At 39.6% G+C, this 25,306-nt stretch overlaps 1 protein-coding gene across 1 annotated transcript in view; it reads left to right on the top strand.

Annotated features, from left to right (window-relative positions):
* NR1H4 (nuclear receptor subfamily 1 group H member 4) overlaps positions 1-25,306 on the top strand; it is a 48,294-nt gene that overhangs the window by 671 nt on the left and 22,317 nt on the right. Inside the window, exons 2-7 of the mRNA XM_014519964.2 lie at positions 6,407-6,769; positions 14,275-14,427; positions 17,307-17,440; positions 18,861-18,959; positions 21,719-21,818; positions 25,266-25,306. The exon at positions 25,266-25,306 is cut by the window's right edge and continues 130 nt beyond it. Of these exons, the coding sequence (XP_014375450.1) occupies positions 6,407-6,769; positions 14,275-14,427; positions 17,307-17,440; positions 18,861-18,959; positions 21,719-21,818; positions 25,266-25,306 (890 nt within the window). The remainder of the gene's footprint in view (positions 1-6,406; positions 6,770-14,274; positions 14,428-17,306; positions 17,441-18,860; positions 18,960-21,718; positions 21,819-25,265) is intronic.

Genomic DNA, 25,306 nt, shown 5'->3' with positions numbered 1-25,306 from the left:
AGGAACCTAAGCAAAGTTTTCAAATAATGAGAAAAACCTGAAGGAATTTAAGGGATGCTACCAAGTGTTTTTCTGTTTGTTTGTTTGTTTTTTAATAACCCCACCCAAAATATTCACAGCCACAGTTTGGGGAGGGAAGAGGAAAATCTTTCAGCAAATCTCACCTGCAAATTATATTGTGAAGAAATATTCATAAAATGAGGGCCAGATGCAGCAGGTAAAAATTACCTCCAGTAACGCTGGTAAAGTTGGAGACATTTTGTGAAATTTGTCTAGATTGTTTTTGCAAAACATAACCCCAAGTGTGCAGCTGTAAGTGATATTATATTAGTTTACATTCCAATGATCCTATCTTGGAAATTATTATATAAAAATGCAATAAAATACCAAGAACATAGGAACATAAAACATTTCTGGAATATAACAGACCTGCTTATGGATCCCACTTTCACTGTTTTATTCTCTTTTAACTCTCTTGAACTCTGTGGAATAATCTGCTTTTTTGTGGTATGAGATCAGAATCTGGATTATACATTGATGTATCGATAAAGCCTTATGTGCATTTTAGATGGCAAGATGAGACCAGTTTTCTTTTCTTATAAGAAAATAATTTTTGAGGCTCAGAAAGCTTTGCAGTGTGTAACCTATTGACCACAAGTTGCTTTTACGATGTGATTAAGGACACTGATGTATGCTGAGTGCCTCCTTCAATATACTGAGTGACGGGAATTGAACCAATTTTATGGGATCAATATAAATGTTTAATTCCAGTAATTTCAAAACATTTCATTTGATTTCAGCCTTTAAGCTTTTTTTGTAAAACCCCCCAACTTTTTAATTGTTCTTTTAGTAAAAAAAAAAATCATTTCAAATTGAAAACTACATATTTCATTTAAAAATGCTAAAAAGAAACTGAAGTTTTGTAGAATTTAAAAAAAATTCAGTTGGGAGATTTGATGAAACATCACATTTTAAGAACAGCTTTGGTTTTGACAAAATGACATTTTCTGGGGGAAAAAAATCAATGGAAAATTCCCAGCTCTACTTTTTTATATGAGAAGGCCCACCAGTTTGCTATAAATCATTTTTAATCTGATTTTTTTTAAGGCAGTACAGACCAATTTAGCAATCTGATTTCTTTTTAACATATACCAATTCTGGAGCCCTTAAACTAAAATAAACTAAGTACAGGATTTTGCACCAATTTAACTAAAATGGTTTAATATAATACCTCAGGTCAAATGCATCAAATTTCTTATCTCGGCTAGGTTTACTGTAAGTGTGTTTGAAAATCAAAGTCAGCCCGTCATTGCCCTGTTGTCTGAGTGCCTCTCCAGTTATTAAAGTGTAGGCATGACTTTTCTTCTCTCCCTACTTCTGCCCGCCTTCCCCTGCAATCTCTTTATTTCCCTGTCAAAAATCAGTTTTAGTTTATTTTGATTTTTTTAAATATGATGTTATTGTGGGATGGCTAAGCCAAAGAAGTGAGATGTGTGAATTTATTCAGGATTAGCCAAATACAGTAAGGTCTGTGTGTATTACATTTCTTTTGGAAAGAAGTGTACATATCAGGTTACTATTTTTGTGAGTATCTACAATGCATATTTATCTACATGAGTCTAACTAAGTGGTCCCAGCTGTCCCCACTGAAAAATCTCAAATGTATTTGGTTTTATTTTTGGAAAGGATGCTACTGTCTTTTGCTGCTCTTTTCAAACCCTGTGCAGATCGGAAAAGTGGAACAAAGCTTTATGGAAATTCTTATGAATGCTGACATGTGTTGTTTTTTTTTTAATTATGGGATCTTCCTACTCCTCTTTATATAACATATTCAGCCAAATGACAGGCTAGGTTCCTATGATTAATAGATTTTGCTCAAAACAGACACTACATGAAGAATGCTGAACATTCTAAACAAGTAACAGTTATAACAAATTTAACATATAATTGACACAGGTGGGACACCTACTCACTAGCGATAAGGCTATACAGGCTACAAAGCAGGGGAAATGATGCTGAAAGGAAACCAGCATGGGTTCGTCACAAGTAGATCCCGCCTGACAAACCTTATAGCCTTTTATGACCAGGTCACACACTGCCTTGACACAGAAGCTGAGGCTGATGTAATCCACCTGGATTTTAGGAAGGCCTTTGACACAGTTTCTCATCCTATTCTCATAGGGAATCTAACGGGCTGTGGAGTGGATGCCTACACAGTCAGGTGCATGGCCAACTGGCTTAGGGACCGCACCCAGAGCGTGGTGGTGGACGGGTCATTTTCAACCTGGAAGGAGGTGGGCAGTGGGGTCCCACAGGGTTCGGTCCTTGGACCGGTGTTATTTAATATCTTCATCAGCGATTTGGATGAGGGTGTGGAGAGCACCCTCTCCAAGTTCGCAGATGATACCAAGTTATGGGACAAAGTTAACACATCGGTGGGCAGGGAGCAGATACAGGCCGAGCTGGACAGTTTGGATCAATGGGCGGAACAAAATGGGATGCAATTCAACAAAGATAAATGTAAGGTACTCCACCTAGGAAGGAGGAATCCCCAGCACACCTATAGGCTGGGGGGGGGACCTCCTCAGCAACTGAGAGGGATCTTGGAGTCATAGTTGACTCCAAGATGAACATGAGCCGGCAGTGTAACGAGGCCATCAATAAAGCCAATTGCACCTTGTCATGTATTAGCTGATGCATGACCAGCAGATCCAGGGAGATGATGGTCCCCCTCTATGCGGCATTAGTCAGGCCGCAGTTGGAGTACTGTGTCCAGCTTTGGGTGCTGCACTTCAAGAGGGACACGGAGAATCTGGAGAGGGTTCAGAGGAGGGCCACTCGCATTATTAGTGGCCTCTGGGAAAGACCATACAAGGGGAGGTTGAGAGATCTGGATCTCTTCAGCCTTCACGAGAGATGTCTGAGGAGAGACCTTGTAGCCGCCTACAAGTTTATCAAGGGAAGACAACAGGGAACTGGAGATGCGCTGTTTACCAGACTGCCCCTAGAAGGAACTAGGAATAATGGGTACAAACTAGTGGAGACTAGATTTAGGTTAGACATTGGGAAGAAATTTTTTACAGTAAGGGTGGCCAGAATCTGGCATGGGCTTCCAAGAGAGGTAGTGCTATCACCTAACTTGGAAGTCTTCAAGTGGAGGCTTGACAGTCACCTGGCTGGGGTCATCTGACCTCGGTCCTCTTTCCTGCCAGGGGCAGGGGGTCAGACACAATGATCCTTTGTGGTCCCTTCCAACTCTACAATCTATGAATCTATGAATTACCAAGGCCTTTATTTCACACTAGATCTTTCTTGCTGACAAAAATTAAATCCTTGCAAACTCCAAATCTTAAATGTTTTTCCTTTATGGTTGATGACAGATACCAATAAGCATCTGAGGGCTGAGGCACTAGATTAGGGTCAGTTAAATTCCATACTTTCCATGTTCTTTGTGTAGATGTGATATCTTTTATTAGACCAACTGAGTAGTTGGAAAAAAGGTCTTAGCAAGCTTTTGGGTGCAATCACCCTTCTTCAGGCTTAGGGAGTCTCTGATGTTCTGAGACTCCAAGGAATGAAAGAAGCTAAAAGTGTGATAGGATGTCAGTGAGAATGTAAATAGGTAGAAATTAAGAAAACAAAAGGTAGAGCAGGGAAGGGGGCAGGGGGGAAGTGTTGGGGAAGAAAGCCAAAGGTAAGGGAGGCTCTATAGTAGTAGTAATTCAAGGTAGAAAAGAGGCTGTCTGTGAAAAAGGAAATAGCTGGAAATTAGGAAGACAAAGGGCAGAAAAATAGAGACAGGGAAGGGACTTTACCTTACATGTCTGTGGAGCATCATATTTGTAAATTTACTTTCTTTCAACTTCCTTGACTATTTGGATAGAAGTTCTTGGGTCAGAGACTGGAGCTTGTTTTATTAGCACAGTGTTCAGCACACTTGTGTTCTGATCACATCTGAGGCTCCCAGGCACTACTGTAATAGATATATAACTATTAGTAATAAAACCATTGTTCTCATTTACCTTTATAGACCTATTTCTGTCTGTATGTATCTAGATCTTTCTTGGCTGCCATGTCCTGCCATGTCCAGAGCTGGGGTGAAGAGGGGAGGGAAACAGAGCTCTGTTGCCCCATGGGCCCAGGTTGGCTACCCCTGCTGGGGTTTTGCAGGGAGCCAGGCTGGGCCTGTGAGGTGGGGGGACTCGGCCCCCACCCCGCCAGCTCTGAGCATGGCAGCCTCTGCCACTATCAAGGGGTGGTGGGGAAACACAGCCCCCTGACCTTGTGGGGCTTGGCTCGGCTCCCCCCCAGGATCTCAGCATGGGTCGCAGGGCTGGGCCTGTGTAGCAGGTGGGGTTCTGTCCTTCCCCCTTCCCCCACAGCTGCTGCTGATAGTTGTTAGCTGGAAGGGGGTGGAGGGGGCAGGGTTGGTGAAAGGGGCAGTCTGGCAGCCTCCTGGGAGGCTGCTGGAGCACCCCCACCTGCTGGCCAGGGTTGGTGCAGGCAGGCTTCAAGCCCCCACCACAGACAAACACTTATTGGGTTCAATGGTACTCTAACTCGAAGCGGAAAAGGATCTCAGAGTCATAATGGACTCCAAGATGAACATGAGTCATCAGCGTGATGAAATCATCAGCAAAGCTAAGCACACTTTATCATGAATCAGCAGATGCATGACAAATAGAACCAAGAAGGTGATCTTCCCCCTCTATGCAGCATTGGTCAGACCGCAGTTGGAGTACTGTGTCCAGTTTTGGGTGCCACACTTCAAGAAGGATGTTGATAGAGGGTCCAGAGCAGGGCCACTTGTATGGTTAGGGGCTTACTGGACAAGCCCTATGATGAGATGCTGAGGGACCTGGACCTCTTCAGCCTCCAAAAGAGAAGACTGAGAGGTGATCTTGTGGCCGCTTACAAATTCATTAGAGGGATGCAGCAAGGGATTGGAGATGCTCTGTTCACCAGGGCACCTCTTGGGGTAACAAGAAACAATGGTCACAAACTGACAAAGAGCAGATTTAGGCTAGATATCAGGAAAAACTTCACAGTAAGGGTAGCCAAAATTTGGAATGGGCTCCAAGGGAGGTGGTGCTCTCCCCTCCCTTGGGGGCCTTTAAAAAAAGGCTGGATAGGCATCTGGCTGGGTTCATCTGACCCCAGCACTCTTTCCTGCCTAGGCAGGGGGTTGGACTTGATGATCTGCTAAGGTCCCTTCTGACCCTAACATCTATGAACTTGTGGCGCTTTACACAAGGTACCATGAGTTAGTGCCTCCCCAACAGGCTGCCTGCACTTGTGTAAGCTCTCATAGTTAAATAATGCCACACACAGCTGTTGTTTTAAAGATGAATACTGCAGTCCTTATTTGCAATCCTCCTCAATGGACATTTCACCAATGGACTGCAAAATCTAATCCTTAATTTACACCATCTCTAATCCCACCATCTCCCAGCCATATACCTAGAAAAGTTATGTCCATCTGGTGGCCTACAGGCCACATGTGGCCCCCAAGGGATTAACCTGCAGTCTCCAGGCTCCCAGTCTAGGCAGCACTTTCCTCACTGTGGCAGCTGTTGCTGCCGAGTCCTTGGGCTCCCCCTCCCTCCTACAGCTTTTGCTTCTTGTCCCACGCTTGAGTGTAGTGGTATGGTCTACAAGGCCAAGGAAGCCCACAAATAGGAGGCTCAGGAGGACCTGGGGACCCCTGGTAATGCCAGCATGGTGCAGAGAGTGAGGACAGGACCATAATGGCACAGTGTATGGGGTGCAGGGGTGCTGCCACAGTGCAGTGGGGAGCACCTGATGCATGTAACAGCATGGCCTATTGTGTAGCATGTGTCCTGAGGAGCATGTGGCCAATGCAGTATGAGGCTGAGGGAACTATGGACCCTATCAACGAAGAAGTTGGATATCCCTGTTCTACAATATTCATACTGATTCTATACATCTTGTGGCCTCCTTCTCCCATGTAAGATTTTTCCTGAATGCTCATTTCACTTGGTTGGCTTTCCAGTTCTTACTAAACTCTACTCTTGCCTTTCCTCCCATGTTTTTTCCTTGTGCTGTAATAGGTTTTTGTGCTTCACCTTGTATATCTTTGCTACGTCATTGGGTTTAATATAGATTTAAAGTTTTGTGCACTTGATATAAATTATAACTTTTCAGGACCAAGTAAGCAGCTGTAAAAAAATCTTTCACTGAATATAGCAAAGTTACTGAGAATGCTAATTTAGTATGTATTTCCTATGTATCTATGTAGGACTTAACCTGTTGACACTCTGATTGGGCTAGGATTGGGAAACAACACTTTCACAGTCCATGAGATTGCTATTTGTAGAAAAGGAAGCTTTTCCAGTGTCTATGGTTTAATACTAATAATTGAGACTATTCCTGCATTTTTATCTAGGTGTTCTGACAGAGCCAATGAGTTCTCCAGTGCAAGAGGCAGATATGTCATCTTACACACAGTACAGCACTATGTCATTCCCTCCAGTTCAACCTCAGATTTCATCGCCACCTTATTACTCCAACCTAGGCTTCTATCCCCAACAGCCTGAAGAATGGTATTCCCCTGGAATGTATGAACTCAGGAGAATGCCCTCTGAGATCTTTTTCACAAGAGAGACAGAGCTTGTAGAGATACCTGCAGCCAAGAAGTCTAGACTTGGTACCTCCACAGGAAGAGTGAAAGGAGAAGAGCTCTGTGTTGTCTGTGGTGACAAAGCTTCTGGCTACCACTATAATGCTCTTACTTGTGAGGGATGCAAAGGTAGGACAAAATGTAAATCACTCCATTATAGAGTAAGATTTGAGGGGGGAGAGGAATGGAATAATTTGGAAGTTTTATTTTCTCTTTCTCAAAAATCTCACCCAGCCCAATTTTGATTTAAAGAGGCCAGGTGATGATAAATTTACTGCTTCCTTGTAAGGTGCTCTGCTGGTAATTGCGGTCACTACCAAATGATTATTATCAAGCAATTTTTAGAGTACTTGTAACTGCAGACTATGAAAACTCCATGGGACAAACCCACATCCATTTGGACCTAAGTCATACCAGTTGAGGCAGGTACAGATCCACATATAAGAAATGTTCCCTTGATCAAAGACAGTAAAAGGTGAATTATTTCAAGTTAATGTACTATGTTTCTATAAATAAACCTTAGATGAGATTAAATATATGCTAAGGAAAGTGATTTTGCTTGAGCTGAAAAGGAAAGTCTAGGTCAGTGGTTCTGAACCTTCTTTAGTCGACGTACCCCTTGGTCTCAGAGTGAGACTTCACATATCCACTTTCAATGGGAAATTAATTCTTATGTCAAACTACATGTAATCCCATGCACATGCGCATTTTACGGCAGTTTCAAATTGTCAAGACTTTTTTTAGGCCCTTCAACCTGTGTTAGATAATGTATGAAATATATCTCCCATACCCCTGATGAGGCTTCACGTACGCCCCAGGGGTACATGTACCCCCCGGTTCAGAACCACTGGTCTAGGGTATGTCTACACTGATAGCTAGGGTCAGGCTTATATCTGTTCCTGCCAACCATCAGTAAACCTCTTGGATTAATAACCCCTGGCAGCTCAGCCCAACCTTGGGAGCAATCCTGAACTCCCAGGTATGAAATCTATTCCACTCCTGCTTGTCTGCTCATTTGCCATTTTCTGGAGTGAGTTTGGAATTTACCCCGATAAGGAAGCCGTAAGGCCAAGAAGTCCACGAACAAAAATCCCACAATTCCACATTCCTCATTTCTGTCCTTCTGCGCCCCACTTCTTTTCTCTACTGTCCATATATAAAGAAAAGCCTGGAAGTAAAGAGAAGCTGTCCACAGACTAATTTATTAAATCAGAAATATGCCAAGGATGACTTTGCTGTCTACTACAAGGACTGATACTGATGTGGAAGGGTGGCTCTGATGGCTCTAGCTTGTTGAAGGAAACCTCAAGATTAATCTTAAATGTTAGTGAAGGCATATCCTTAGTGGTTTTAGCATTCTCCCTGCCTGGTGCCCTTTACCCTAGAGTTGGCTACATTTCAGTGATGCTGCCGGTGTGGTTTTTAGGGCTTTCAGGTTCCTTCAGAATGAAAAGTTATTTATAAAAGCAAGGTATCACTATCCTTATGGATCTCCTGTTTAAATAAATGTCATGAAATACCACCATGCATGACAGAGCTGATTAAGTACATTTGTGATATATGAATATAGGCCAGTCCAATTATATTCCAAGACTGAAAACAGATATCAGACTGATTTGCTTGTAAGGTCAGTAGCCTTTCCAGTTTCTCTTAAGTTTTTTAGAAAAAAAATATTTTTAGTGTCTCTCAAAGAATTATATTCTGGAGCTGCATGCTACAGCATACATCTATAGTTTTGATTCTATAGTGCTGCCCCCATATGGATAAATATGAATATTCTCTTGTTGCAAGAAATGAATGTTTCTACTTAACCCCTTTAAAAAATTACATACAATATTAAATGGAAAACAAACTTTTTAGACACAGTACTCCATGTACTTATACTACAGTCTTTTAAAAAAAAAAATATATATATATATTTAATCCCCAATTCTGCCATTATAAAATATTTCTCATTCAACAGTGATGTTTTAATGATTCTCATAGAAACAGACAGCTTACAAGTGTTGCTATAATACCTGGAACATTGTAATATTCTCTAAGTCTATTGCATTCATAGTCACTTTCGATATACCTAGTGCAATTAAGGATTATAAAACCCTTTGTGGAGTAGCTTTGGATATGTTTTGGGTTCTGACTGAAACTTAGTACACCTCTTGTGAATATACCAGAGGAAACTATAGGATGTTTCTATAAATAAACCTTAGATTCATTAAAGACGTAGAATAACTGGGCGTGTCTACATGTCGCCCTATGATGATGTAATGACGAGCTACATCACTGCATGGCACGCCACGGCGATGTAGCAATTACATGGGTTTATACATGATTGGCAGTTATGTTGCGTAGTGGTGCGCTTCCCCATTTTAGCGCATCACTACGGCCAAATCTAACCTTGTGCCACATGCATGGGGCAGTATGGGCAGTTACTGTGCCATGCTTTAGTACTTCCGTTTGGAAGTACTAAAGCACGGCACCATAGCAATGTCACCATTCGGCAATGTGTAGATGCACCCAGAGTTGAAGATAAGTGGACTAAGTACTGTACAACGTGTTTGTACTGTTTTTTATTATCCTCAAACTATCCCTGAGATGATGGTTGTCGAACTGTGACTATATTCTGTGAAAGTGATCGAGTGTTAACCTTCTCTCTCTCTTTCTAGCAATTCACAACAGTGAGTATGTGTTACAGGTTGGGATTTGGTAGCATTCTTTGAACTGTCAGTATTCCATCCATTCAAGGCAGGCATACTTCATGTGTTCACTAGGAAACCTTTAGGTTTAGTAAGAAATAGGGGAGTTGATAGAGTTACAGGAGGGCTGAATTCAGTTCATTGTTTCTTACTACCCATACTCAACAGGCAGTCTAAATCTGATGACCAAAGACTCCAAATTATTCTTATCATGTGATTCTTAGGTATTGAGCCACAAAAGGGCTTAGAACCAGAAGTGGGGGGAGGAGGGGCGTGGAGTTGTATTAGGTACTGAAGTCCAAAACTGCAATCCTCATAACCCTTGGAACTGCTTACCTGGAGTCATATGTGCCTCAGTTTTTGACATTACAGTTCTCTAAATCTTGGCTTCTGCACATGGCTGAGAGGGTTAATGTGGAATCACTTTCATGGGATATATTCACCATTTGACATGATAGCCATTATGCCATAGTCTGAAGATAATAAAAATCAATCTAGTTGCTTTGTAGGGTACAGAAAATTTAATTCATTTTTCTTTCAACATGGATTATTCTAATACTTGGATTTAACAAAAAATAGGACAGAATCTGCCTTCTCTAAAAGGTCAGCTGCAGAAGAAGGCACCAGCAGAAGCTCCCTTTTATCCAATAGGTCAGCTGTTAGGGCATTCACACAGGATGGAAGATAACTAGGTTCAACTTCCTCCCTGCATCTGAGAAGTTTTAAATGAACACCACTTAGTAGAGTGCCATCAACCACCAGGCTGTAAACTATGCTAAGGAAGGGGCACTCCCAACCCATCTCATTGAAACTCTTCTACTTTACATGGAATACTTAAAAATTCATTGGGCTAGAACAGCAGTCCCATACTTTTTGGTTTTATGTCCCACCACAGTAAAGTTTGCCACTCTTGGATCCCCTCTATTTCAGCCACCAATTTTTTGACACTTTTCCATGTTGCAGCATCTTCATAGTTCACATGCACATGGTCTTTGCCTTTAGTTGTGCCTCCCTGCCCCCTTTCAGGGGCCGTGCCCCAGTTTGGGAAACTCTGGGCTAGAGAGAAAAGTAAGCATTTCTAGCCTAGTAGTTAGAATGACATGGGACTGGAGCATCCTGGGTTCCAGTTCCTTTCCAAGGTCTGTTTGTATATTTTGCATTTAACAGTTAACAGATAAAATGCTCCAAGAACCTACACTATGGGTCTTGCCTTCCTGCCATGCCCAGTTCCCTGACCCAGGACACCTTTGCTTCTTTCTGCCACTGTCTCTATTGTGGCTTATGTAGACATTGATAGGTACTTACAGGAAACACATGGATTTTCTCTTATACATATTAACACACAAGGTTAGATCTGTTAGTAAACTGTTGAGCTCCCTGAAATTTCCTTGACTTCACTGAAAGTTAACAGCACATGGCAGTTAGCAGTATGCATTCTGCATCTTGTGGAATGTAACCTTGAATTAAAAACTATGATGAATTCTGGTTAAAAAAACTTGTAAAAAATTCAAATGTTGCTCGATTTTTTTAAATTCCAGTTTTTAAACAATTTTAGAAAAATCCAAACACACCTTAATTTTGGATGACAAAACATTTATCAAAAATTATGTAGGTTTTTTCCAGACTTTTCCCTTAACATTCAAAATGTCAATGCAAAATATCTTTTAAAAAATAAACATTTGTAAAAGTTGACCATCTCTGCCCATAACTAGACCTAATCATCATTGCAACCAAATGAGAAAAATATATAGTTTCAAGCTTAAACTAGATTCTTAGATTTGGGAAGATCGCACAAAAGTTATGCAATGCCAAGAAGTTAATACCACTTCATTTTTTAACCTTTATTGCACAATTCTATAAAATGCATTGTTTAATTTACTTCAGCATTTTCTGAAAATGTTTCCCTTTGTATAAAATTACGTGCGTTTATTTGTGGAGATTTAACTTAAATCTGGAGTTATTTGGAAATAGGTGTGAAAATGTGGTTTATACTGAAGAACTAACTTCAACATTAACTAGAGAGAAACCTATCTAAGGAAAGACCGCTGAGGGCATCATTTCATAATAAAAATGGAATGACAGTAATGTTGAAAATGATGCTTCCCAGGGCAAAATGATTGTGATCTTTAGAATTGCTTTATTAGTATAAAATGATTTGAGACATGTGTATTGTTTGTTTATAAATCTCAAGGATTTTGCATCACTACCCGTTTTTAGTAAGATGCATTTATGAAAGTGTTTACATCTTTTCTTTATATAACAAGCTAATAAAATTATCTTCATAACAGCAAGCTGACTTACAGTGGTCACAAACATATCTGCATACAGCTTTTTTTCATTGTGACTAAGTGCATTTTTCTATAAATGACAGGTTTTTAATTAGATATTTAAAATAAAAATTCAAATATGATCTAAACCAGATGCAGTTACCATTTTGTTGGTACTGAAAACCTCTGGCTTAAACCTAGACCTTTCTCTCCCTTCACTGATCAGTAAATGGAAATTTGTTAGATTCTCTGTGAATGACAAACAAAAATAATGTTTGTGTCTGACTGAACGTTCCAGATAATCTGCATTTCAAAAGAGGCTAGTGTCCGTCAAGTGCATTTGAATGGAAAGAGAGAGCCACTAAAAACATACTGCAAGGGAGAGATTTTAAACATGTCTTAGAGTGGACTCTGAAAATTGCCCAGTTTGCTATGACTAAATAGTGGAATTATATTACTTTGTAATATTTTTGGGGGCGGGGGGTCTAAATTAAAGATGCATCTCAACCATGAGATTTGCAATTGAAATAAACTTATCCCAAATTCAGAAGTAGGTATGGAGATAGATAGTTTGCTAGTGAAGTGGTTTGTAGAGAAAACACTAAGAAGAGAAGCTAAGATCTACAGCAGAACTTTCCCAAAATGGAGTGCGGGAAACTGGCTTTTTCAATCCCATTTTTAGTGAAGGAAATGACAAGTACACTATTATGTGAGAGGCAAGAATTTCTTAGGGTGATATCTTTTATTGAACCAACTAGGTAATTGGGATAAAGTTAGGTAAGCTTTTGAATGCAAGACACCCTTCATCATGTCCCAAGTATAATATTATTAGGCTGGAACTTAGTTATCTTCTATGATAAATCAGAATCCTCAGGGATCTATTAAAAAAAAAATGGCCATCACATTGAAAGAAGACTTGCAATTTCCAGTGCCTCAGAACTCATTTTGGATGCTGTTAAATCATCTCTAGAATAGAAAAAATAACACTAAAAGAATATTGGGTTTGCAAAATTCAGAGAATATTAAAATGAAGGTTGTCTGCACAACCGGAAACTTACAACACTCTCTCTGCATTGTATTGTTGCGTAGAATTTTATAACAGGACTGCACACTGTCTTGTCTGCAATACCTTAGGCCATGTGTAGACAAAATGAGAGGCATGTGTGCAGGACGCTTTAAAGCAGGCTAAATGCTTTTGCACTGCTTTAACTGTGTTGGTGTTTGCATGCCTTGGCAGCATAATGCAGTATTGCTCATTAATTCCAGCTGCAGTAGGAAATTTGGTGACGTAATGTACCTTAAATTATTTGGGGTGCAGCAAACTAAAACTCCTCTGAGGAGTTTTAGTTTGCTGCCCCTACAGTGGAGCAAAGCACTGGGTTCTGTACAGCTCCACAGCTCTGCAGGAAGCCAGGTGCCTGTGGGTGGGTGCTGCCTGGTGGGGGGGCCGCTGCTGCCATGGAGGGAAGCACCAGCCCCCTCTCCCCCCGCAGCCCAGGGACCGCTCCACCCACTGTCAGCTTGGCCTCCCCTTCCTGCCAGAGAGGTAGGTAAGTCAGCGGGGTGTGTGCATGACACAGGGGTTTAATCAGCCCTAAATTGACCCACTGCTTCAATCTAGGGCCCCCCTTTCATCTACACAAGCCCTAAGTGAATGAGTAAGGGTCCCAAATGACAAAGGGACCTGTGGATGCCTCCTTTCCTTTGAGCCAATTTCTGTCTGCAGTTACCATTGTACTCTGTTACTCCTGAGTGAGTCCAATGAAACTTGATACTTTAAGTTAGGCAAGTGCTTAAATATGGAGATCCCCCTTTACCAAATGGGCGATGCTTAATGAAGGAGGCTGGACTGTGTTGCAAATGTAGTAGGAGTCCTCTTATTTTACACAAAGTTTAAAATATATAATTTAGTCACTTTGTTTAACTTAAGGATAGGCAGGTAGCCCATATTTGGAGATACCCTGAAGTTTAATAACTAAGGTAACTGCAGTTCAATTGGTTTTGATGCTTTCATTCACATGCATCATCCTATCTGCAGCTCATATTCATCCATTGGTTTTTAATATCATTTGCCCTGCTATTGGGACCATAGTTTTCAGATCCAACCTGAAGCCAATCATTCTTGAGGTTTGCAGATACTTGGACATGGGCAGTAGCAGTTTTAGGGGAGGGCAAACCAGGCAACTGCACGGGGCCCCACGCTTTATTATTAAAATAAAAATTAATTACACTGAATATCTGTGTTATCAATATTGTTTTAAGATACTTTCATTGCAGTTTCATGGATAGGGCAAAGTGAAATTGAAAATATTCGACTTGCTTATAAGTCATCAAAATTAAGCCTCTAAGGGGCCCCAAATGACTCTTTTGCCCAGAGCCCCAACAACCCTAAGGCCACCACTGACCTGGGGTTTTAGTTCAGGCTGATGCCTAGTAAACAGACACACATATAATATCCAGTGCTAAAATTATCCCCTGGACCACTTTGGTTATCCCCTGAACCACTTTGGTTCAAGCATCCTTCTAACAATACAGCCATGAGCATGTCCAGGTGTCAGTGGGTTGCTGCAGAATTTCTTGTATTCAGAGGATCAATTAGTTATGTAGCTTCTTATCAACCTAATCATTTCTCCAGTCTGCAGTATTCTCTTACACATCACTATTATTTGCACAGGGTTCTTTAGAAGAAGCATCACTAAAAATGCTGTATACAAGTGTAAAAATGGAGGCAACTGTGAGATGGACATGTACATGAGAAGAAAATGCCAGGAATGTCGGCTGCAAAAATGCAAACAAATGGGGATGTTGGCTGAATGTATGTATACAGGTATTTGCATCAAGCAATTTGAGCACCATGGAAATGTCTCGCATATTACTTTTGTCAAACTGGGCTGTACCTAATAAGATGAAATGGCTACACACATGCAAAAGTTGGTAAAATTATCAAAGACATTGTCTGGCAAATCTGAAGGCAGAGACTACAGCAGGAAGGGCCCTGTAATCCATGGTTAAGAAATCTTGCTGAAAAAGGTATGACTCATCCATGAATGATGAGATTTAGGCAATGGTAGAGGATACCAAAGCATGAAGTGAGAGATGATATGATGGTAAGAAAAACTTTTATTGCTGGCAGCTACCACAAGGGAAAGCAAGAGTTGAAGAATCTGCTTGAGAGTGAGGGAATGTCAATTCAGTGGCAGCCAAAAAAGGGGGGAGTTTGAGAGAGGCATCAGATGGAGAAGGGGAAGAATTCATAGGAACAGAAATCTGCAATGTTAGGGCAGAGTAAAGACCTGTTTTTCCCCAATGCCACTGTTTAGTGACCTGCTTCCTACTCCTGGCTATGAGGTAGATTGGCAGTCAATCAATAGCAGTTACCCTAAAAGAGAAGGGCTACTGTTGGCTGGAAATTGGTGTGGAGCTGCCAAAGGTTTGTCCCCAGCCCTCACCCTTTAATCAGGACAGGGTTAGCAATGACCAGGCACTTTTTATAGTCTAGTTAGCACTTCCAATGGTGCTATCCATTTTTTATGCATTTGAGATAAAGCCATAGGTAGAATCAACTTCAGAGTACTTGGTTATACAGATTATAAATGGAAAGGGAATTAAGATGACAGCTTTTGTATTACCAAGCTTGAGGCCAGTCTATTTTAAACAGGTGTGATGCCACATTATCCCCCAAAATGGGGCATCAAAATTGAATTCCTGATAGAACTTCAACTATAGCATTTATAATTGTAACATATTTAAAAGCTCCTGGAAATATATTACATACATCTGCATATACTTCCTACAGTGAATAGGACTATAGTCTATTCAACTTATTGATGGCTCCAATCATTTTAGCATAAGGTAGTGTCAAACCAATTTAGGCTCATACAGGAAATTAATCTACTCTGAGTTTTTAATATACTTCTATCCTTCAATCTGATTGTGAGATGCTATATTAACTGTTGGCTTTGTGAGAAACAATAAGCTCCATCAATATTTGGAATGCATGCAAGTATAATATAATTAATCTTTCATTCTGTAAATTGAACAGACTACAAAGATCCTGAGATATGACATATTCCTGTTCAATACAGAAATATACAAACAAATGCTACCAAAATGATGATAGCACTCAATGAGTCAGTAAGTGTCACAAGAGAATAGAACCCCGCGACGCTGAACCCACGTCTATTGTTCCAAGAATTCAGGAGTACGGGATAGTCTGAGCAACTCATAATAGCAGAAAAACAGCTGATCACAGAAAAAAAATAGGTCAGTGTAAATAATACTGACCAAGGGCACATGAAACTTTTAAACTAGCTGATCATTTTCTCAAATTGGCGTATGTGAAACAAAGGCCAACAACAGTTGCTGCTATTTGAATCTCTTTCTGCAATGGAAACATTTTCTTTGTTACTGGATATCTCATGTTACTTATAATTTAAACATAAGTGTGTTCTAAAGTGCTGCAATGAGGATATTTTGCAAGCCACCTTTTAACAGGTTGCAAAGGCAGAGTGTACCATACACAACTTGTTTTTTCAGATCTGGGCCAAATAGGGTGGTAAGATGTAAATGTTCCATTAGTGAGACAGTCTTTAGGTGAATAAGTCCCTTTGAAATAAAAGCTTACCTTGAACTTTGCTTCATTTACTCATACTGTAGGATTGTTATGACATGCATCAAGGAGTTTTGCTATGGCAAAAGTGGGAGGTAGACTCTCATAAATATTTATGACACTGCTCATTAAACATTTCCATGCCCTTTAACACAGAAACCATAGACATGTCCAAATTCTATGGTTTACAGTTTTAAACACATCTTTTTGTTCTCATAAATTGCACTTTCTAGCACGGGTTGTGTCAAATTAAAGGTCAGATTCTGCTACTCTTGTTCTCATTGAACAGCATATGCTGTTTATTGCAGAGAAACTAACTGTGAGATAAAGTGAGATTTTGGTTACCATGAAGTTAGTAGGAAAATTCTGTTGTTGACTTCTATGGAGTCAAGATATCAGTTCCAGATATTATCCAGGAGGAGTAAGGATGACAGAATCTGGCCTTGGGTGTGCAGAACAGAGCAAACTACAGGTAAATTTTCTTCATCTGATGAAATTCAGTACAGCTCGATTGACTGTACAGCCATTGAAGCACTGGCCCTACGTTTCCATAGTAAGCATGCTTCTACACATATTGTTTAGAAAAATGCAGCAATATAAATTACGTACTTTGGTGCCAATTAGATTCTGCACCATCCCCATCACTCATATTTCCCTATTTTAAGTTACTATTTGTAGGTCTTATTTTAATCATGTAAATTTCCTCTTTTCTCAATGATGCAGGTAGGTTATTTTCTATAGTGCTTAAACAGGAAATTAAACACATTCAGAACTGAATTGAGTGTTTTCATGGTATCTTCCTCTTCCATCATATATTCCCTGAATGAGTCTTTTTTCTTGCTCTGCATTTTCAAAGGTGGAGAGCAAAGCAAGGTCCTTGAAAGAAACTCTAAAGTGAAGTTTTATTATGATGGTTCTGTTTCTAGATTCATCTTTACCTGCTTAGCCCTTGGGCTGCACTTGCTGGTTCTTCTCAGAGAGCTGTTTTGGCTAATTGTTGCTATTTGTGTTTGTTAAGTGAGAGAATTCTTTAATTTCTGTACAAGATCCACATAAAGAAGACGCATGCCTATCAATATTTTATTTTCAATCTCCAGGTTTGTTAACAGAAATACAATGCAAATCAAAACGTCTAAGAAAAAATGTAAAACACCACCCTGATCAGACAGCTGCTGAAGAGAATGAAGGACCTGACCTGAAGCAAGTGACATCAACAACTAAACCATATAGGGTAATAACATTCATGTAATACTCTGTATAGTAGTTGGGATATTTGAGCTAAACAATATATTATACGATAATTTTTAGAGTTCTTTGATAACACATTATCTCCACATTTGCATTATTTCTTATAAATAATAAGATAACAGTATTTAATGACATCAGGCAATTGAGAAGTTTTTCTTAATAACACTTAACATGACAATGTTCCATATAGATTCTAAGGGTATTCTTTGACCTTAATTAAATACGTCTAAGCTTACACATTCCATGAAGAGATTACATGTATGCAGTGCAAATCTCTATAGGATAAACTGCAGAGCTACATGATAAATAATAGAATACATGTTAAAGGAGATTTCATGCATGATTCTGCAGTTTATCCCATGGATGTTTCCATCACATGCATCTACCGATTTAATCTCAGAATGGGACATGCATGTGTATCAAATTAAGTTTCCATAAATTGTGGTGCACACTTCACAACCTCATTTGGAATGCATGAATCCATCTCTCTCAGGACTACTGTTAACATTTCAAACTGAGTACTGCAAACTGCTGCCATTAAAAAAAAATAAAGTGAAAGAAAAAGTTTCCTTCCATTTCCCCCCCCATAAAATATTCCAGTTGCCTTCCTCAAAAATATATATCTTCACAAAGCCCAGAATATTTAATCCTACATCACTGACTGATTAAAGTACTGATACCTTATAACTATAGGGCTAGAAAAAGGAATCAAGATTTCTGATTTTTGAAAGATGTTCTTCTAGTTTAGGAAAGAAACTGAGATAGCAAATCTTTAAATCATGACACTGATTGTTGTAGAAGAGTTACAGGTTATTTTTAGAAACATCTCTTTATGTTTCCTTTTGAGCTTTATCCAGTTAGATTCATGTTAATTGAGATATTTAGGATAAAAGGAATCAATATTTAATTTTAATTCAAATAATAGTTTTACTTGAAAATATGCAGCATATACAGAATAGATGAGGATGTGGGGGACACTGAGATTTGGGGAGGGCACACCCCTCACTGTTGACTTCACTACGTTTCTGCATACAGCTGCCCCTAAATCGTGCTAACAAAAATATTCTATAGCGTTCCACTATGGATTCTTTTTAGAGATCTGTTGCCTCCAAAGGATGAGAATATTGTTGCTGTTGTGATGGTCCAGGAAATATGCAAGAAGCAAGGTTTTTTTTTGGTAACAGCTTTTATTACTCCCAACTATATAGTTGGTCCAATAAAAGATATCACCTCCCAAAAATGCTTCTCTAAAGGATTAGGAAGACTTTTCCTATTGTTAACATTAAAAAAGATATCTATTTAAGATATAAACAACCTGGACGAAGTAGGTGATACTAGACAATTTCTAGTCACTGAACTTTATGGGTTTTTTCCTTTTTTTCTCTTTTTTTCTGCCAGTATAGGAGAAAGTAGAACTTACCACAGAACAGCAGAACCTTCTTCATTACATCATGGATTCATATAGTAAACAACAATTTCCACAGGAGGTATCAAAAAAACTTGTAAGTACACAAATGGATTAATCTTGTGAAAATTATCATTTGGTTTGATTGGAGAGACTGAAGATTTTATAGGATTAGATCCATTATTTAACATTTCAGTTGAAGAAGCACTTACGGCCGTCTGTGAAATTTGACCCTGATGGTGCTAAACTTGCATGGATTGCTAGTAAATGATATTCCTATCTTTAAAGAGCTTACCACCTAAAAGAGAGCTTACAGTCTAAATGTGCATAAGAGAATTGGTTATTGGGGGGGAATGATATTGGACTAACTGCATGGTTGCAAAAGAACCAGTAATTGCCCCCTTAATCATTACTATGATAGCTTCTTTGTTCACTGAAATTAAAGGTCTCATTTCTGTAGCATAATGAGCAGTAAGCAACTGGAGTGCACTGAGGGAGGTAGCGGGGTATGAATGGCAGCCACCACAACTACCAGCCTAGCCTCTGCTGCCACCACCTCTGCCAGTCAGGGTGTTTGGACCCTAGGGTAGTTACACTGCTGATCCATATGTTGGAGTAATTGCCAATCAGAGCTCATTTTAACTGAAGTGGTAGTTTGAGCTATGTTCAAGTTTTGCCCCAACCCTGACTTGCCCATATACACAAATCTCTAGCTCAGGATAAATAGTGCATTGTGCTCAGGCTAGATGCTGCTTCTTCAAAGGGGAGGGGTAAATTGAAGCTCAAGTGTTACTAACACTGCAGCTAACAACACATTAGGGATACAGCAGCTTGATTTGATGTTAGCAATCAGCTATAATCAGATCCCTCTCTACAGCTAATCAAGTCATCCTTTGTAGCTGAGTTCATAGGCACCAACTTTTATTTTTGCCGGGGCAAGGGGGCTAAGAAAACAGACACGTGGAAAGTTTTACATATTCCAGGTGACAGCCCTCTTTCCGAGGGAGGTCAGGGCCCTTGGGCCCCCTCGTACTCAGAACCTCTGGCTGGGGTGCTGTTTTGAGTAAGAAAACTCTTGTTTGAACTAGTAATTCAAGTGTACTAGCTCTAGCTCACCATTACAGGGAAGGCAAGCCCTCAGGTTTCCAAAGAGAAATTGAAAGATGTCACTATGTTGAATACTTCTTAACTAAAATATCCATTGACTAGTAGAATCTCAATTTTTTGAATACATTGTTACTCAATGTCATTATTTTATGGAAGATGTCACTATTGTTACAAAGAAGCAAACGTTGAGCATCTCTACACTAGGTAGCTAGCATAGGTACTGGAAGCAGTCTGGCCAAGGAAGCACAGAACTCAAGTGTGGGCTGAAGAACCACCCTGAGAAGCTAGGACCCAGCTAGTTTAATGTTAGCTTGGGGATGTCTATGCTGTACTGCAGGAGTGACTGCTGTATAAACGTACATTAAAATAAACATCTGTAAAGACTTGGTCTTCTGGTCTGGATGAGATCTTCTCAGATATTACTCAGGTTGGGGGGAATTAAGAGTGACTTTATGTTGTCTTCATGATTAATCACACTCATGGTACCAACCAGAGGGTACTCCCCAGCAAATATTAGAGCAAGTACAGGATTAGGTGTAGTGGGGAGGGATGGATAAAATTCAAATATCAAAATGTTATGGTTTTTAATTTAAAAAAAAAAACTCCACAAAGAAAAAAAAAAAAAAAAAAAAGGAAAATGTTTCAGCATTTTGAACTCAAACCTGCATTTTTCCCCATTATTCATTTTTATTCATTTTGTCTTCATTTATTGAGTCCTTCTATTCAGTGGTAATATAGGAAGAAGCATGAGAAAGGGAGAAAGGTGAATGTTAATTAGAAGGCTTTCATTTTAAAAACAAAAACATTTCATTTTTGCTTTTTGACAAAATTAGACCATTTCAATAGAATTTGTCCCACAGAAAATCACATTTCGGAAACAAATGGCCAGTTTTTCTAAATAAAGAAATAAAAGCTCAGAATAAAGTTTTGATCTGTCTGCAGTCTGATCTTGTATCCCTTTCCCTGCGATGACATTCCACTTTAAACTGGGGATTTACAAACATGTATGTGTAGAGTTGGCCATGCAAAATCTTCATCATCTGGGTACTGCTTTTTAACCATGGACATCCCCAGCTATCTTGTTAAACCAGTTACATTGTCACTTTGTACTACTAGAGCTAGTGTTGCAAGTCTTTTTTTTCCCCAGAGGTAACGTTGGATGAATGTAATAGTTGGCTTGAAGCAATATTACTTTTTCCTACAATTGCATCACACCTCACAAGGATGTAGATTTAAATTTAGTGAACTGAGTGAAAAAGAGGCCTCCAACAAACATCCTGCTGCAGGTGGTGACCTTAGTTTACTAGCTGACTCCTGTCTTTTTGAGTCCATACTGAATTGATGTCCCAATGCTATGTTGCTGATGCGTTATTACACACAGTACAAGTAAAATCAAGGTTTTGAGCACTTGTGATGAACTAACATTTCATGCATTTCTCATACATATAATACTGCTAATTCCAGTGCTCTGGTCAAATCACTATTCCTTCTCTAAATTCCCAATGCCACTTCCTTTTTTCATTCTTTATCCTTAAGTTAACAGTTGCACAGTGTTGTTTTGTAGTATTAAGCAGCTGCCACAATCCAGTGCAAAATTCCTATTTACCTTTATTACTAAATACAGTGCAGAGATGTTTGGCATTTAATTAGTTAATATCCATATAGACTTATGAAAAGCATGTTAGAAATATAAAATGAGGGTTGTTATTAACCGGGTGTTTGTTTGCTTGTTTGTTTTGATTTTAACAGTTACACGAGGAATTTGGTGCTGAAGAAAATTTTCTCATCTTAACAGAAATGGCTACCAGTCATGTTCAGGTTCTTGTGGAGTTCACCAAAAAGTTACCAGGTAGGTCAAGTATATAGACCAAATCTTGCTCTTGTTGAAATTAATGGCAGAATTTTAACTGATTGCAATTGTGGCTAGATTGTTGTTTATATACAAGTTACATGTAAAAGTACCTTCCATTTCCCAACTTTTGCCACCAATACATACGCTCCCCTCCAAACACTGCCTAAAGAAAAAGATGTTTGTAAATGGAAGAAAATATTTTAAAGAATTCAAATTTTACCAGTCTGAGACATTGCATCCTTTATATCTACTGAAGGATAAACTGTTTTAAATTCTGTGTGTCTTTGAAGACATGTTATTTTATAATAACTTGACAATACAACATATTCACCCTTAGCATTGGCTCTAATAGCTGACAATTTTTACTTTACTCCCTGTGCTCCCTTTTGGTGTTGTAGTATGGTAGAATTGTTATTATAGCCAGAAAATAGGTGAGAAAAAATATTTGCTTCTTCTTTTCTATGAAAGGTTTTGGGTCAATATCATTCACTGAAGTATGTGTGCTTAGAACAGCAGCTTTAAGTACATGGAAAATACGTGTCTATCAGACTAGTGTTTAGCTTGCTTTGATGAAAATATCACAGATACACAATGAAAACAATAATTTAGTTTTCTAACTCAAGTTGAAGAGGCCTTAAAACATCAGGCAAAATGATGCCTCAAGAGTCAAAAGCTTATTGCAGTTCTGCCAGGTTTATTACATTTTGCCCCTTTCTCTTTGGCTGTGAGGTTCAGCTTTGCTAACTGGGGAGAATTTCAGGGATCAGAATGCATGTGAAAGTCACCCAGATCTACTTTTTGATGCAGAAGCCATCTTCTGACATGGAAGCTATATGGGGCTCCCTGAACATTTCTGTGTAGTGGGGCTTGGGATCAAGAAGAGAGGGGAAGAGTGGGTTGACCTACAGCCAAGAAGATTCACTGGTCTGTGGTTCTAGTCTAGTCCACTAGATCATACTGCCTCACCCTCACAAATATATGTATATGCAAATGTGCACAAACTTCATTTATCTAACAGTCTTTTGACATTGCCCCTGTGCTAGGAGTTGGTTTCTAACGGTTCTAATCTTATTCCTGTTTGCAAACTAAAACAGTGTGTGCAGGTTCATAGAAATAGATGAAAAAAAGAAAGTGAAAGCATGGGATAAGGCTCAATTCAGTACTGGAAGATGATAACATGGCCAATTCTTTAATAGCACTAATTTAGGAATTTAATTTGTTACATGCTAATCAAGTTGAATTCAATTTTACCCAATTCAAAACAAGATTATGCACGTGTGCACGTGTGTGTGTCTGTGTCTGTGTCCGCGCTTGCATGTGTGTGTGAAAGGGAGAAGGGGTCAGGGAGAATGATTCAGAGGGATCTTAATCTGGAAGTTTGAAAAAAGGAAAAGGGGGAAAACAACTGTATGATTTCTGCACAAAAATAAAACAAAAAGCTTCTTAAGGGGGAGCACCTGAAATTAATAGATGCACTTGCAATTGTTGGTCATCGGGACTTGTTACATGGTAATTTTGGGTGGCTCTTGGAGCTCTAAACCTCTGAGTTGTCACACATTAACACCTTAAAGTGGATTTAAGCACTCGTTATGTGGCTCAAAATCTGCCACTCTAGAGCAGGATTCCCTCTAATTCCCTCTGATTTGCACCTGTTCCATTGAGATGGCCATTCCCCACAAATGTGCCACCCAAGTTGAAGTCCTCCAGCATCCTAGGATTTCTCACACTCCTGCATGTACAGCAGGGATAGAAACCAGTCCTGGCTCACTAGCCCTCTGGTGGCAACTCACAGCTACAGCTCCTAGTCCGGCCCCTGCCCCGAGCCCTCTAGTGGCAAGTCACAGCTGTGCAGGTGGGGGGATAGTCAGAGACGGTTTCTAGATTAAGGGTCAGACTGCTTCCAACTCCAAGCTAGCACTAACACGGATCAACATGTGTGCTGCTCACAGCATAAGGTGTAACAAGGCCCTCAGTGTTGTGTAAAATGAACTTGGCATTCCTCAGATGGAAATATCAGAAAAAATCAGATCTTTTCTGAATTATGTCAATGAATTTATACTGAGTTAGAAAGAGAAAGTGGCTTTTAGACAAAAACGAGAAAAAGCAACAGCTGCTATTGGCTATTTGAAATGAACAGCATTTTTAAACTTGCAAGTTTAAAAATCTGTATCTTTTGACTTTTTTTTTTACTTACTGTATCAACTTTACATGTGCTCCTTTGTGAGCTTGTTCTCAAGCCCTTTGTACTGGTTTTGAAGGGGAAGTCAGCATAAGCTAGGTTATATAAAATTTTTAACCACACTCTGGCCTAACAACCCCATCCTACGCCCACCGATGTTTACGGTAGTTCAGCAATTTGCTTCAGTCATGCAGAGCTCAAACTCAGAAAGGAAACCCCCTCTATTCAAAACATGGGGGGAAGCCTTTAGCTAAATTATAAGGCCTAATGTCCATAAAGTGGAGATGTGAAATCTGATTACCAGTTCTTTCTTTGAACATCTCCTTTAATAGTTGCATGTAAAATACTTTTGGGAAGATGAGTCTGCCAAACTCTAGATTGGATCTGGGCTTGTGAGGCCATATCATTTAGCATATGGGTCTAGAAATTTTACAGTGGAAGAGCAGTGGTAGCACTAATTGCTGCTCCCCTACTGCCAAATTTCCAGAACCATAGGGAGCCCTGCAGGCCAGATGACATGGTCTTGTGTGGTAGCTGGGGCTGGCACATAGCTAGATCAAGCCTGGATGGTTTTGCTGGCACCCAGGGTTGTCACAGACCAAACCTGCACTGGATCAGGCCCATGGACCAACCCCATGCATGGAATCTAGCCCACAGACCAGCCCTGTGCCGCCCATCTAGGCTGTGGGGCCAGAAGGTTGTGCACCAGTGCTCTTGATCAACTCTTCATCTTCCCAAAGAGAAGGGTAAGTGGAAAAGGAGGCATGGACATTCAAGTCCTGTGATAATGATACTTGCCACATCAACTTTTTTGGTATGATGGCCTGCTTTTTAAAGCACAGTATCAAATACAAAATATTTACTTTTCTATAGAACAATTCTGTCTGCTTCCACTTTGCTCCTGGTATTCATCCTGCCTCAGCTCTAAAATCAATAAAATCTATAGAACATCTATAGAAAAATCTGAATTTTTGCATATAGCATTTTATATAAAGGTTGTAGATCAATAAAGCACTTTACATACACATTTAACTAACTCCTCTTGATTTTACTGTTATTTAAATACATGCTGAGCTTTACTGAAATACTCACCCACAGCAAGCAGGAAGCTAACTTAGTCAAGAGCCATTGTAGATTCTTCACAGACTCTCTTTATTTTAAAGATGAATGGCCTCTTATGGTCAAGAATGGTATAACCTAAAGTAATATTGTACTGTTGTTTTCATTTTATATTGATTGCCAGTTTATTTCTTAATTCCTTCCAGGCTTTCAAACTCTTGATCATGAAGACCAAATTGCTTTGCTG

Source organism: Alligator sinensis, unplaced genomic scaffold (genome assembly GCF_000455745.1).
Source record: "Alligator sinensis unplaced genomic scaffold, ASM45574v1 scaffold154_1, whole genome shotgun sequence".
Lineage (NCBI taxonomy): Eukaryota > Metazoa > Chordata > Crocodylia > Alligatoridae > Alligator > Alligator sinensis.
This window is presented reverse-complemented; position numbering and strand designations above follow the sequence as displayed.